Raw genomic sequence first — 13,479 nt, 5'->3', positions numbered from 1 at the left:
GTGGAAAACTTGGAATGAAAGAATTTTAGGAGTGAGACATTATAGTAAATATATAGATATCTTTGTTTAATACAAGATCCATTCATTGGAAGAAAACCTCATCAAGAAAGCGTGTTGGTGCCATCTCGGAAAAGAGTGATAAGATTGTCCCATCTCCAAAATTATTATACTACACAACCCTCTTCCAAATGCAAATATTTTGTATGTTTTCTGTTGCCCCTATGGGAGAGTTCCCATAGTGACCAGAAGTAAAGTGCTAACGTAAATGGGGACATTTACTGAGCCTTCACATATGTATTCTGTCCTTTCTACTCCGGGAAGCTTTGCCAGGCTTGGGGGTGTATCTCAGGAACAGAATTTTAGGAACGGTCATCTCTAACATTAGCACGGTCAAAGCGAGCTCTGGACGCCCGGCTTTCTGACTCCACTTCCATGATAGGCGGCAACGTTATTGGAGTCGTGTCACAGATGAAAAAGTAAGGTCGGAGGAAACCAGAGAACAGATGGTTGAATGTGTAGATGTAAGACCCAATTGTGACGTTGTAAAAGGAGATTTCACCTGCTTCATAGTCCAAGAAAATCCCAATGCGACGCGGCTGTTCCAGGTGGAGGAGAGGCCCTGGTGGGGAGGCAAGGACCAGGTACTCACTCCCTTTCAGTAGCCACATGGCCCAGACCCCATTCTCCGGAGATGGTGTGGTTTCCCCCTTTCTTGACACCATGTCTTGACAGACACCTAACCCCCATTCTGCTCTTTCTCCCACCATGACTTCCCAATAATGTCTCCCCGATGAGAAGTTCTGCAAACCCAGGATGCAGGGCCATGTGTCAAATCGCTCGGGGTTGTTGGGGACATCCCTCCACAGTTCTCCATCCTGCACTCTGTGCAGGTCTGCGGTCAAGAGGAGGCTCGGATGTGCTGTGGCAGGATCCAGTTTTATGTCAACTGCAGAAAGAATTTTGTGGAACACGTAAAAAAACAGAACATATTTGTGAAAACTTATAAAGCCAGGATATTGAGGAAAAGAGTCACACCATCCTCACTCTCTCAAACAACCCCTAGAGATAACAAAGTAAGTGTATCACATTGCAGATTAATGAGTAGGTGCTTTATTGCTTTTGGGTGTATTCCACTGCTACCCCGGCATAATCCAGGGCTCATTATTGTTCCCAATTAAAATGTAACCATTGATTATATGACAGACCAAGTATATAACCATTTAGATTCCTTTTATCTCTATCCAAAGCATTTGGGTGTTCTTAGGAAGATCTGCATTTAAATAAAATTCACAACTCCCTTGGGATGATTTCTTTTTTTCCCTCAAAGCCTATAGAAAAATTTCCTATGATATTCACATGTTTCAATTTGTTTTAAATTCAGATTCAGCTTAATATGAAATTGACCGCTTTCAAAGCTATGTTACGATGGTAGGCAGAATTCTACAGTGAGTCTCATGACCTTCAGACCATGGTGGTACTCTCATGATTATGTTATATTGCATGAAAAGAGGGAGGTGATCTAAGTTTCATTGGCTATTGGGCTGGTGGCAGAAGGGAAAATCAGAGAGGTTCAGATTTCATGAGTCATTGTTGCCTCTGAAGATGGAGTGGGATCCGTGAGGAGAAAGGTTTGGTGATCTCCACACAAGGAGACGGGGATCTCAGTCCCACAAGGAAATGCTTTATGTCAACAAACTGAATAAACCTGAAAGTGGATTCTTCCCCAGATCCTTCAGAGAAGCCCAGCCTGGCCAGCACCTTGATTTTGATCTTATGAAACCCTATGCAGAGAAGCCTGCTGAACTTATGTGGGCATCTGATCTAAAGAACTGTGAACTAATAAATGGATGTGGTTTTAAGTAACTAAATTTGTGGTAATTTGTTACACAGCAGTACAAAACCGACACTGATACTATGAAGTCCCAGTGAGATTATTATGAAACTTTATTTGTACCTCTAATTAATAAGTATATCTATTTATGAAATGAACAAGGGAGGGTATAAAATATTCAGTATCTTTTCTTCATAAACATTTAAAAATAGTAAATTTTGTTAATCATATTTTTGTTTTAACAGAATAATCACACATATTTATAAGATGACTGTTATTCTTACTTGTCTCTAAGCCACTTCTGGTGACCTTTTAATGACAGTCAAACCTGAGAGGGTCACATAAGTAATACATCATCTATGCTATCCCATGTAGTCTCCCTCAAAGTAGCCATTATCATCCTCACATTATAGACGGGAGACTCAAGAGTCCAAGAGATTATGTGATTTTCCCAAACTCTAGAGACCATAAAGTAACAAGAATTGAAAAGAACTGTGGAATTGTTTGGAATTGTGCTAAGTCTATTTAGTATATGTCATGTCTTTATACACCATTCCCAATCCAGCCCACTTCTTTGCTCCTTTATAAGAAAATAAATCTGTGAAATGGTTGTTAATACACCAACCTCCAATTCCCGTCCCTACCCTACCAAGATAGAGTAATACCCTAAACAAACTGCCCTTTCTTCCCAATTACCCACACACTGGAAAGCAATCAGTCCTTAGATTTCACTTGAAATGACTTTTCTGTAGCGTTTTGACACTGTTAAGAATCTCTCTGACCTGGAAAAATTCACTTCTCTTTCCAAAGACACCACCAGTCACCACACTTTCCCTCCCTCTCCACTAGCCACCTTTTCTGGTCTCCTTTGCTGTTTTCTCCTCTTCTCCTCCATCACTGCTCCTGGATAAGACGAAGATCTCAGGACTGCGACCTCTTTTCTCCTGCTCGGCTCCCTCCTGCTGTGTTCTTGGCCTGATAGGCTCATTGCTTTCATTACGTTCCATTCATAACCTTACTACTTCAGAAAATATATCTCTAGCTTACCCTTTTTTTCCTGGCACTCAGTATTTGTAAATTCATCTGCCAACGTGACATCAACATTTGGATACTTAACATTCATCACAACATTGATGTGACCGAAACCCAACTTCCCTTTTTCTGCCTCACCTGCAGCTTTACCTGTCAATGTACACAGCAACTTCATTATGTTAATTCTAGCATTCTAAATCTTAGAATCATTCATGACTTTTCTCTTTCTCTGACACCTCCTATTTAATCCAGGATATCTGCCTTCAAAATATACCAAGATTCTGTCCATTTCTCAGCACCCCCCGTATCCAAGAGACAGTCATCTCTGACTGAATTATTACAAAGGCTCCTAACTGACTTTCCCACATCAAGCTCTGACTGTCTGTAATTTATTCTCAATGAAGCACACGCAGTGATGCTTACAAAACATTAGTCCTGTCACGCTATTCCTCCATTGACAGCTTTAAAATGTCCTATTTCATTCGGAGGTAAAGCATCCGGCCCACAGTGGTCTTCCTGTTGGATCCTGCACTATGGGGGCTTTCTCGGCCTCTTCAGCTCTCCCCTCACTCACTCCACCACAGCCTCACAGACGTCCTCGAAGCTCCTGAAGTGTACCTCCCATACTTCCATTTCAGGCCTTGTCACTCACTTCTGCTGCCTGGAATACTTTTCCTCCACATCAGGTATTTGCTGAAGTTACCCCTTACCGAGCGAAGTTTTCCTTGCCCATCAAATTCAAAATCAGATGCTCTAACCCCAGAAATCCTGGCCACCCTTAATGTATTCTCTTTCCCCCTATATTCTGTATCATCTCTTAACATTCTATGTATTTTGCATAATTTAAGTAAATATTTGCAACATGAAGCTGGAGATTTGTAAGGTTTTTGTTGTTTTTGTTCAATGATATGTTCCAATGCTTCAAAGATGGCCAGCATAAAATACACAGTATTTGCGGAATTGCCTAATTAATTATTTAATTCAATAAAAAGAAATGGTAATCTGAAGACACTGATGATTGCAATGACTCGCAACATTTCACATAGTTAGTATATATTAATCTGCCCATCAGAACATGGATTAAATCACTGAACAGGACTGATAATGAATTTTCCCATCATGCGACAAAGTTCTTTCCCAGCGAGTAATAAAACCACAACTTAGCCCCACAGTCTGTTTTCATTCCTTGCTATAAATTGAATATAAAAAAGAAATTAAATGTACTGATCTGCTTTCAATAAACAACATGATCAGACCATACAAACTAATTTATAACACCACAGTTATTCCTATGTAAATATAATTGACTGAATAGTTTTGGATTTACTGACTAATTTAAGCAATTTATCAAATTGCCAAATAATAAAAATAGCCCATACCTTGTATTATTTGATGCACCATAGTGGTTTCATATACTGATGGCTTTTTTTCTGCTTTCAAACATGTTTCATTTAGTCCTCCAAACAGTACAGCATTTTGCAAGGAAATGGAGATTGGCTGGAACGAATGTTACTTCTATCACAGTTAAGGTCACTTTTAAACCCTACGGTTCTAACCAAATGTAGCTTATGTGGATGCCCGTGACTCTGACAGTCTTTAGGACTAGTCACCAAATATCAAATATCCCAATACTCTTTTTCTGAGCCTGGTGCCCTCTCCCTTTCCCCCTTTCATAGTGTGGCATGACCATCAATAAAACCTTCAGGGAAGCCCTGAGGCCACTTCAGCAAGGGATGCTTTAGGGGCGGAGCCTGATTCACCATAACCTTGCCCCTTCCCATGACTGTCAGCAATGGCAAGGAGGTGGGGCTCTGTCTGCACGGTTCCCAAGGTGAGATGGTGTGAAACAAACGCGTCCAGAATCAAGTAATAAACCAGTAACATGATCTCAAAATAAAACTGCTGATTTTCGCCTCTAACCACTGGGTGCTGTTTGTTACTGCAGCGTGACTGGTACAGGAATAAACCGCTGTTAACAGCCACACCCCAGGCACCGTAGGTCCTCAGGCTCTAAAATGCAGCTTACCTTGGAACTTCCTCAGCATCTCCCTCATCCCAGGGATGCAGCACATTGTCTTCAGCCCCACGGGGATGGGCTCCGGTTCCAGCCGTGGGACACTCTTACTTCTGAGAAGGGCACAGAACAGAAAGCTCTTAGGAGGGTTATCTCGACAACCACCTCGGCCTCTCCCAACCCCTTCTCTGATGCAGAAAGTAAACATACCGGCTCAGGGCTCCTCCCACACCCTGAAAGTGAAAGAGAAACACAAGCAGATGTGAGTCAGGCCTCCGAACTACTTTTGACAGATCGGGGACACACCATGAACATCTCTTTAGGAATTATTGGAAATCATTAACTATTAAGATGAAACTACAGGACACATAAATCTCTCTTCATGAAAGCCGAAAACAGGCTGCTGTTGAATTTTCTTGTGAATTTAAAATAATATAATCTGTTAGCCTCTATTACAATAAAATCAGACTACACAGAGTTGAGGTTAATTTCTCTATCTACTGATTTAACTATTTTCTGAATTAATAATTCTGACATTTGACTTTTTAATGAAGAGTGACACTCTGTAAGTGGACTTAGGGTAAAAATAGATTCCAAATATCTGCAGAAATTTATTTGAGAAACAGCGAAAGGTACAGACGTAAAATGCCACTCTCATTGTCCCTGTAAGAAAACCCTAAATTCCTCATTCTTGGAACCAACATACCATATCTTTGGACTCATATGTGATAAAATAAAGATAAAAGTCATTAATATCTAGCAACATTTTATCTTAAAATAGATTATTAAATAATTCACCTGTATTATGTTTCCTCAATCCCTCTAAAAATAGCCACCTGTTGAATTAATTTTGACGGGGCATAAAAATAAGGAAATTATCATCTTTACCTTCCATGGGAATGATAAGGCTTTGTGTTTGGCCATTAAGGGGAAAATGTAACTTACTGGTACTGAAGATGAAAGGGAAAAGAGCGTATGAAAATGAAAATAAATTATTTGCAAATATATTCTCCCTAAGATTTGTATTATGAAACATTTTAACATTCATTCAGCCCTAATAAATGTTCATTTGAAATCAGCTGTTCTTTGAGATGTGATGAAACAATGAATGTTATTGAAAATGCCAAAGTTCTTGGGCTTATGTACTGTCTGAAATTTAGAAAATGTATTCCTGTCTGTCAGCTCGCTCACTTGGAAGTGGGCATTGCAAAAATAATACTAATAAGGTTTTCTGATATATAGATCTATTGAAGACAAAGAGGGATAAATTACATAAAAATGCTTTGTAAATTCATTCATTTAATACCACCCCCGCCCAACATTGTGATTAGTGCTATTAGTCACAATACTTTTATGAATTACTTAGTACTTGTATGAATTACTTAGTTCAAAAATCCTTAAAGGAGTCATTGGGGATGAGATATAATAAAGTGTGCCCAGAAATTTCTATTGCAGTGAATTCTATCATGATAGCATGCATTCAGTAATAATGATGACTTTCTCAATTCACTTGGGATTTAATGCCTTCAGGGAGGATTAAAAGGAAATATTTCCTTTTCTCTCTTATTTTCTGTCCGCTCTATAATCTCAAATATAATGAGCAAGCTGCATGGAGCCCAAGAAATCGCTCCCCACCCAGCCTGGACCGGGCAAGACAACAGGGCTAGAAAATTAGCATTTGCCTTAAAAATTAACAATGCACATTTCAAAGTGAACAATTTAAAATGTTACTCCTACTTGTAGCCATTGGCACTAAAACAGCTGAACAAGATTTTTGGGGCTGGCCGTCACTGAAATACAGCAATATTATCACTGACGGATTGTGAGGTTTTAAGAAGTGTTTTTCAGGTAGCATGCTGTAATCATCCTCTTTTTATTCAGTTTAATATTATGTAAACCATTAACTTTAGTTTTAAAAATATTTCAGTTTTTGTCTTTAACATGGACTATTTTGTATGATTCTCTAGGTTCCCTTCAGATCCTGATGCTAGGATTGAAAATGAAGATGCTTTCCAAATAAATCCTAGAGTGCTATTTTCCTGAAGAGCATAAAAGCCGAAGTGATTTGTCCCTGAAAGCTCATCTGTCTGTCCCCTTGGTCTCAGGTCTGCCCCTCCCTCCCCTCCCAGGTACCCAGCCTCACCTCCCCCAGACCAAGCGTTGGGCGCTGGCTTCTTTCCTGCAGCTCCCCTGCCAGCTCCTTCAGAGCCCTGCTCTGCTGGGCCAGCCGGTTCTTGCTCTCTCGCAGCCTCTGTAGGGTGGCTCTCTCTTCCTCCACCAGTCTCCTGAGCTGCAGTTGCTCCTCCAGGGCCAGGAAGCCACGGTATTTTTCAAACTCCGACCGGAAGCGCTGCCTCTGTGTTTCCACTTTCTCCTGAAGTGACGGAGCCCATCAAACCATCAGCGACTGGGGCAGAGTGTCTGACTCTCTACCTTCATGATGAAGCTGGAGGGGACGCTGTCTGGAGCGATCTCATCCTCATAACTATGAACTGATCCACTGTATTTTAACAACACGTAGAAACCAGAGGCGACTCACCAGAAGCTTGGTAGACTTTGAGAAAGACTGTTGGATGTGAATTCCCATTTCCATGGACTTGAGGGCAAGGCACTTTTATATCCAAGTTTTAGTGTCGTAAATGTGGCAAAAGAAGTTCGGGAATTCAAATATGCTATCTATTAAACTGTTGAGCAAAGTGATTAGCATAGCATAGTTGCACAACAGATGTTAGAATTTATTACTAGTGTAATGAGACCTGTGTGTAAAAACCTGAAACACGAAGAGAGATTAAGGAGACTTGGATTTGTAAATAAGAAAAGGTTCAGGGATTAGGAAATACTCCTCAGCAAAGTGGTAATCCTGAAACTGTGAGGCTAACATTCTCTGCAGAAAGAACTAATTTACGTAACTTCAAGGAATTCATGTCGATTTCTACCCAAGTCTCACATTTGCCATTTTTTAGTGGACCCAAGGAGCTAGGTGCTTGTCAAAGGAATGATTTCGATGAGCCCAGACATTTACTCCTTCCCATACATAGAAAAGCACTAAATTCTTTAACCTGAGATATCTGGTTTTCTTTAACAGTAATCTTTTAATGTTCCGACTACCTGGTCTTTGTTGTAAACCTCCTATATATCCTGCCTCCTCCCCCACCTCTTTGGAGCAGTCCCTCAGAGCGATCTGAGAGGCTGTCATCCCAGCTCAAGCCCTCAGAAATGTCCTCCAAATAAAATGTAACTCTTAGCTTTTAGGTTGTGCATTTATTTCAGCCAACAGGAACATACTTTGATACAGCATCAGTGTATCTAAATTTTATTCTCTTAAGATTGGTAGGTGGAAAACTAGCTTTACACTGAGTATACGAGGCAAATTATCCTCCCACAGTCTCCCCACACTTCGAATTCTCTGGCCCATTATTAACTATTATAACATCTTGGTTTGATTAAAGGACATAAGCTGTTACCTTTAAAAAAAAACTCTAATAATAATTTTCCCCAAATTTCCTAAGGCTCAACTCCTTCCTCCAATTTCCCATTTCTACCTCCTTCTGCCACTTTCTAAACAAGTAGATGCACATCATACTGACCGCTTTAAAAATCAACCACCTGTGAATTCCATATTCTGACCTGAAAGGTACAACTCGGTGAATTTCTCCCCCAGGCCTCATTTTAGAGGCTGTGCTAGTGAGGAGTGGTGCTAACAATTCTGTCACTGAAAAAAGTAGAATTATATTTGGGTCATGAGAGATGACAGGGTGAGAAGGGGGTTAGTTGTAACTCATTGTTCCCTCACATCACCCTTTTGAGTATCACAATTATATCTACAGATGGAGAAAGGCAAGGGTTTTCATAGAATTTAGACTTCATTTCATGAAGCACAGCCTTGTTGCCTTTGGCTCACTAGGATACATTCTCAAAGCTAAAATCATGCAAGTTTACGGGGCTTAGAACAGGGAGCTTAGAATCATCTCTACTCTAGAATAATCGGTGGCAGGTTTTAAAAAATGTAGGAATCCAGATCTCAGATATGGAGTTTCTGGTTTTGTAAACTTGTGGTTAGGTCAAAATTAAAAACAATTTACTTGGACTATTTGCCTTCAAAGAACAAAAATTATCAATAAATGTCCATTTCCATTAACTTTATCTATAGGATATGTAACTATGGGAAAGATAAGACATATCACAGAATAAGAATATAGCAAAAATAATCCTTATGAACATACCTATCAGAGGAGAGAGTGTAAGATACAATTTTTTGAGGAAAGAGGAAAGAAAGAACTAAAAAATTATAGAAGACAGTCAGAGAAAAAGGGTTCCTTGGAGAAGTACAAAGAAGAGAAATATTCTACAAAGCAAATTCTATATATGTTGTAATATATACTGTATAAATATAAACACTGATGTAATTTCTATATACAGTTTCTCAATCTTGACCCTATTGACACGTGACCAGGTGTTTTTTTGTGATTTTTGGGGAGGAGGGAAGACTGTCCTGTGCATTGTAAGGTGTATTTAGCAGTATTCCTGGCCTTGACGTGTAAGACGTGAATAGCAAAACCACCCTCTCCCAGTTCTGACAACCAAAAATATCTACAGAGGAGGGAGGGCACAGCTCAGTGGTAGAGCACATGTTTTGCATGCAGAAGGTCCTGGGTTCAATCCTCAGCACCCCCATAAATAAATAAATAAATAAATAAATAAATAAATAACTTACTTGCTTCCTCCCCCAAAATAAAAATTAAGCAAAAAACACAGGTGATTAAAAACAGTATCTACAGATACTGCAAAATATCTCTCAGAACGCATCACCCCAGGTTCAGAACCCCTCTGTGCATGTTTGTGTATTGCGTATTTATATAAGTAAGAGAAAAAGGAGCAGATGAGGTGTAGAAAAGAGAGAAATACATATTTGAATGACTGAAAAGACACTGAAAATTCAGATTATTTTACATATAGTAAGATGATCACTATCAGCCTGTATTCTGTATTTATCAATGCTGTGCAATATTTATAATTTCGTTCATCCAACAAAGATGTAATTTTTAAAGCAGGAGGGACACTGCAAGACTCTGTTCTAGGTAATAGGAATGCAGCAGTGAGTGACAGCAAGGTCAAGATCAGTAAAAGTTATTTATTCCTAATTTGCATTGGGGTAGTGTTAACAGCGATAAAAAGAACACAGCTGTACAATATTAACTTGAGGGCCTGAGGTGATCCAGAATGATGCTGAGATGTTTTTCTTGGGTACCTATGTAGATGGAGCAAATGTCCTGGGGCAGGGAGGATGGTGGAAGAACGATGCAATGACCCAAATTTGGATCTTTCAGACAAGCTAGCCTCCTGAAGCCCCAAAATATTCTCTTACCTTCCAAATGACAGTCTTCTTCCCCACACTGGCCTCCTGAGTTAAGGCTTCCTCCATCTGTTTCCTCACAAGTTCCTGGGCCATCTGGAGCTTCATCTGGGAAGATACACGGAAGCCGTTACAGATACCCTCATTCAGGCCTTAACGCTGACCAGGTATGTGGGGAAATACAAAGATCAGGCCCTAGGAAGCATAGAAAAGTTTTCAACCTCATTAATACCTGTTAAACACAAACATGTTTTCAAATATTGATGCCACATATAAGCAAAGATTTATCTAAAAGTGCGTTCATTGCAGCATTATTTTAAATAGTAAAAACTGTATTAACCAAAATATTAAAAATAAGGGAGTGGGAAGAAAACCTATTTTCACAGGGTGGAATTAAAATAAGGTGTTGTGGAATATTTAATTACAAGAAATACTCAGAATTTTAAAGAAAATTAAAATAAGTGTATGTCAAGTAAGCTGACATCAATTCTGAACAATAAAAGTGCTTATAATGAATATATAAAAATTAGTAAGAGATCAGTTATGTATGTATAATAAAGTATGTTTAGTAAATGAGATCTCATATGCCAGTACTTGATTGAAAACTGTTGCTGTTCCTTGTCTCTATATATTTCAGCTTCTTAAAATTATTTATCATTTTATAATCAGAAATGTATTTATTACAATTTGGCCAGAAGAAACCTTGTAAGTTAGAATTTATAAAATAAAAACAGAATGCCATATATCTCACAAGGGGTAAAAAAAAAATAATAACGTAAAACTATTAAGTAGTGAATACTAAATCTCTTTTCAACCTTAAGACCCCTGCTAGAGGTCAACACATACATTTTATTTACAGAAAACACAATGATAGATACATACACACATTTTTAAACTCTTCCCAAAGTAATTGGACAGGTCTCCGGAAAAATAAAATAAAGCTGAAGATAAACAAAAACCCAAAGTCTTCCCAAAGCCTTTGAATACATCTTAAACACCAACTGTTTTTAAGGTAATATTTTAATGTAAAGCACACAAAATAGCAGTAGAATCCATGGAGGCACGGAACGAGATGAAGAAAGTGACCTTTTTTTTGGTGTTCAGAAGGAATAAAACACTTTGATATTTATAGGCAAAAGAAACTGTAGGCAAAAGCAAGGAGGCGAAAAGGTGTGGCACGTTTGGGGACAACAGTGATTAGGCTAGTTTTGCTGGACTGAATGACTCATTAAGACAAGAACTATATAGTAAAGGAGCTAAGGGCCTTGGAAAGTCTTGACTGATGGGCTAAGGAAGTTGGAAGATATTTGGTATTTAGTAGAAGGGCGAGTGAAACAGAGAAGAGCTTCCTTAGAAATATGACATGAGCCACGCACTCTATGGTACCTTCTGTATTAAAAAAAAAAAAAAAAGGAAAGAAAAACAGGAGCATACTTCAAAAGTCTAGCTAGAAAGCAGCTACTATCTGAATTTTGTAGACAACATTCAAAATCAAGAAGGAAAACCAGGAGGGCTATTTCGCACTAGGATCAGAGGGAAGTTGAAGGCCAAAAAAAAAAAAAAAAAAAATCACAAACCCTGATTTAAAACAAAGTTAAATTAATAACAATAATCATAATTATTGTTATGCTTTTAGAAAGTTAATATTTGCACTTTACTTCATTGGGATAGCACGTCAAGGAAATGTCAGTAAGATGACTTTAACTTCCTTTGTTCCAGCAGCTGTTCCAGATATTGGGCAATTCAGTGCGTTCAGAAAATGTCCAAAAACTTTTTGATGAGCTGCAGAATTGTATTCACAGAGTTTCCAATACGAGTCACCTCTTTATTAAGGACACTCACATCATGAGTTCACAAATATATGTTGAGTAGTTAAGGGCCCCTGTGCTTAGCTATTGGATTCTCACTCAGAGGAACATGCATTGGCAGGTTTTAAAGTTAATCAGAGCTTTGTGCTCAGACACTATTCTTAGCCAATGTTCAAACACCAAGGTGGTTTTGGTGACAATATTAATTAACATGGACCTAGACACTATGCAAAAGCAAGGCAATATACAAATAATAGTTATTAGTGAGTGTTTGCAATAACAGTGTGCCCTTGGGGCTAAGAACCAACTGGACAGCACAGCCCTCTCCACCAGTGCTATGTGTGGAACCCAGACCATCAATGTCAGGAAAATGAAGACCAGCATGAAATTAAACAGCCAGGGAAAGTTTCGTGGGAGAGAGGGGCACTCTCAAATGATGGTATGTTTCAGACCCTGAACGGGGGTCCCAAAAGGTGGGGTGATCACGGAGCCAAGGCAAGGGGACCCCAATGTGAGCCGTGACCGGGGAGGGTGGGGAGGGTGCGGGGTCACTCGGATCAGGTGGTGCCACTTGGCTCTGTCCCTGGCGAGGCACTCTGAAGACCTCTGCCTCGGTCGGCCCCCCCTGTTCCCGAATGACACCGCCGGCCCCGGGGAACCGCAGCCCCCCGCGTGCGCGCAGCGGCCCTCACCTGGTAGCACCTGGCGGCCTCCTGCAGCGGCACAGTGTGGTGGCTCCTGTGCTCGGGGGTGGTGTCGCACACCCAGCACAGGATCTCCTGATCCTCCTCGCAGAAGCGGTTCAGCTCCTCGCCGTGCCGCGGGCACTGGCGCGTCCCCGCGGTCCCCAGGCCCAGCCCGAGCTGCCGCACGCTGTCCACCAGGCTGGCCAGCTGCCTGTTGGGCCGGAAGGTCTCCAGCCTGAAGGGCCCCCGGCACTGCGGACAGGCGTAGAGGCCCCCCTGCGTGCTGCTGGCCTTGTCGCAGAACTCGGAGATGCACCTGCGGCAGAAGCTGTGGCCGCAGTCCACGCTGACCGGGCTCTGCAGGAAATCCAGGCACACCGGGCACCTGGCCTCCTGGCACAGCCGCTCCCCGGGCGCCCCCGAAGCCATGGCGGGCGGCGGGCGGCAGCTCTGCTTCCCCGCAGCTGCCGGCACTATCTCCCCCGATGGTCTGGCACAGAAGGGAGGAACCCCGCAGCCTCGGGGGAGGCAGGCACCCGACGGGGTTTTCTTCCCTGGCTGGGGTTCAAGAGTCCAAATGCGCCACACCCAGTAAAGCCGCAACTCAGACCACCTCAACCACAAGGATAAAATGAACATCCTAGTAACTCGGGCCTCCTAGGAAAGGCGTTTCTAATGGAATCCCTCACCGCACCCTTGATGGAGCCTGTATACTAGTGTTTTTTCACTGTGATGTTTTCACTGGAGAATTACTT

The 13,479-nt window shown here is 41.0% G+C and overlaps 1 protein-coding gene across 1 annotated transcript; it reads right to left on the bottom strand.

Annotated features, from left to right (window-relative positions):
- Positions 1 to 336: 336 nt before the first annotated feature.
- On the bottom strand, positions 337 to 13,153 carry LOC116277787 (E3 ubiquitin-protein ligase TRIM58-like). Its single transcript, XM_072949725.1, has 6 exons — positions 12,731 to 13,153; positions 10,243 to 10,338; positions 7,021 to 7,251; positions 5,088 to 5,110; positions 4,890 to 4,990; positions 337 to 946 (listed from the first exon to the last, which is right to left on the bottom strand). Exons 1-6 carry the CDS (start codon positions 13,151 to 13,153, stop codon positions 360 to 362), a joined length of 1,461 nt encoding a protein of 486 aa, XP_072805826.1. The 3' UTR covers positions 337 to 359.
- Positions 13,154 to 13,479: the final 326 nt, after the last annotated feature.

This window comes from Vicugna pacos, chromosome 3 (assembly GCF_048564905.1).
Source record: "Vicugna pacos chromosome 3, VicPac4, whole genome shotgun sequence".
Lineage (NCBI taxonomy): Eukaryota > Metazoa > Chordata > Mammalia > Artiodactyla > Camelidae > Vicugna > Vicugna pacos.
This window is presented reverse-complemented; position numbering and strand designations above follow the sequence as displayed.

Excerpts from the sequence above, each read along its gene's own strand:
- LOC116277787 (XM_072949725.1), bottom strand. The coding sequence starts at position 13,153 with ATGGCTTCGGGGGCGCCCGGGGAGCGGCTGTGCCAGGAGGCCAGGTGC. Across the intron at positions 7,252-10,242 it reads AGAAGACTGTCATTTGGAAG|GAGAAAGTGGAAACACAGAG; the intron begins GTAAGAGAATAT and ends CCGTCACTTCAG. Across the intron at positions 5,111-7,020 it reads CAACGCTTGGTCTGGGGGAG|GGTGTGGGAGGAGCCCTGAG; the intron begins GTGAGGCTGGGT and ends TTTCACTTTCAG.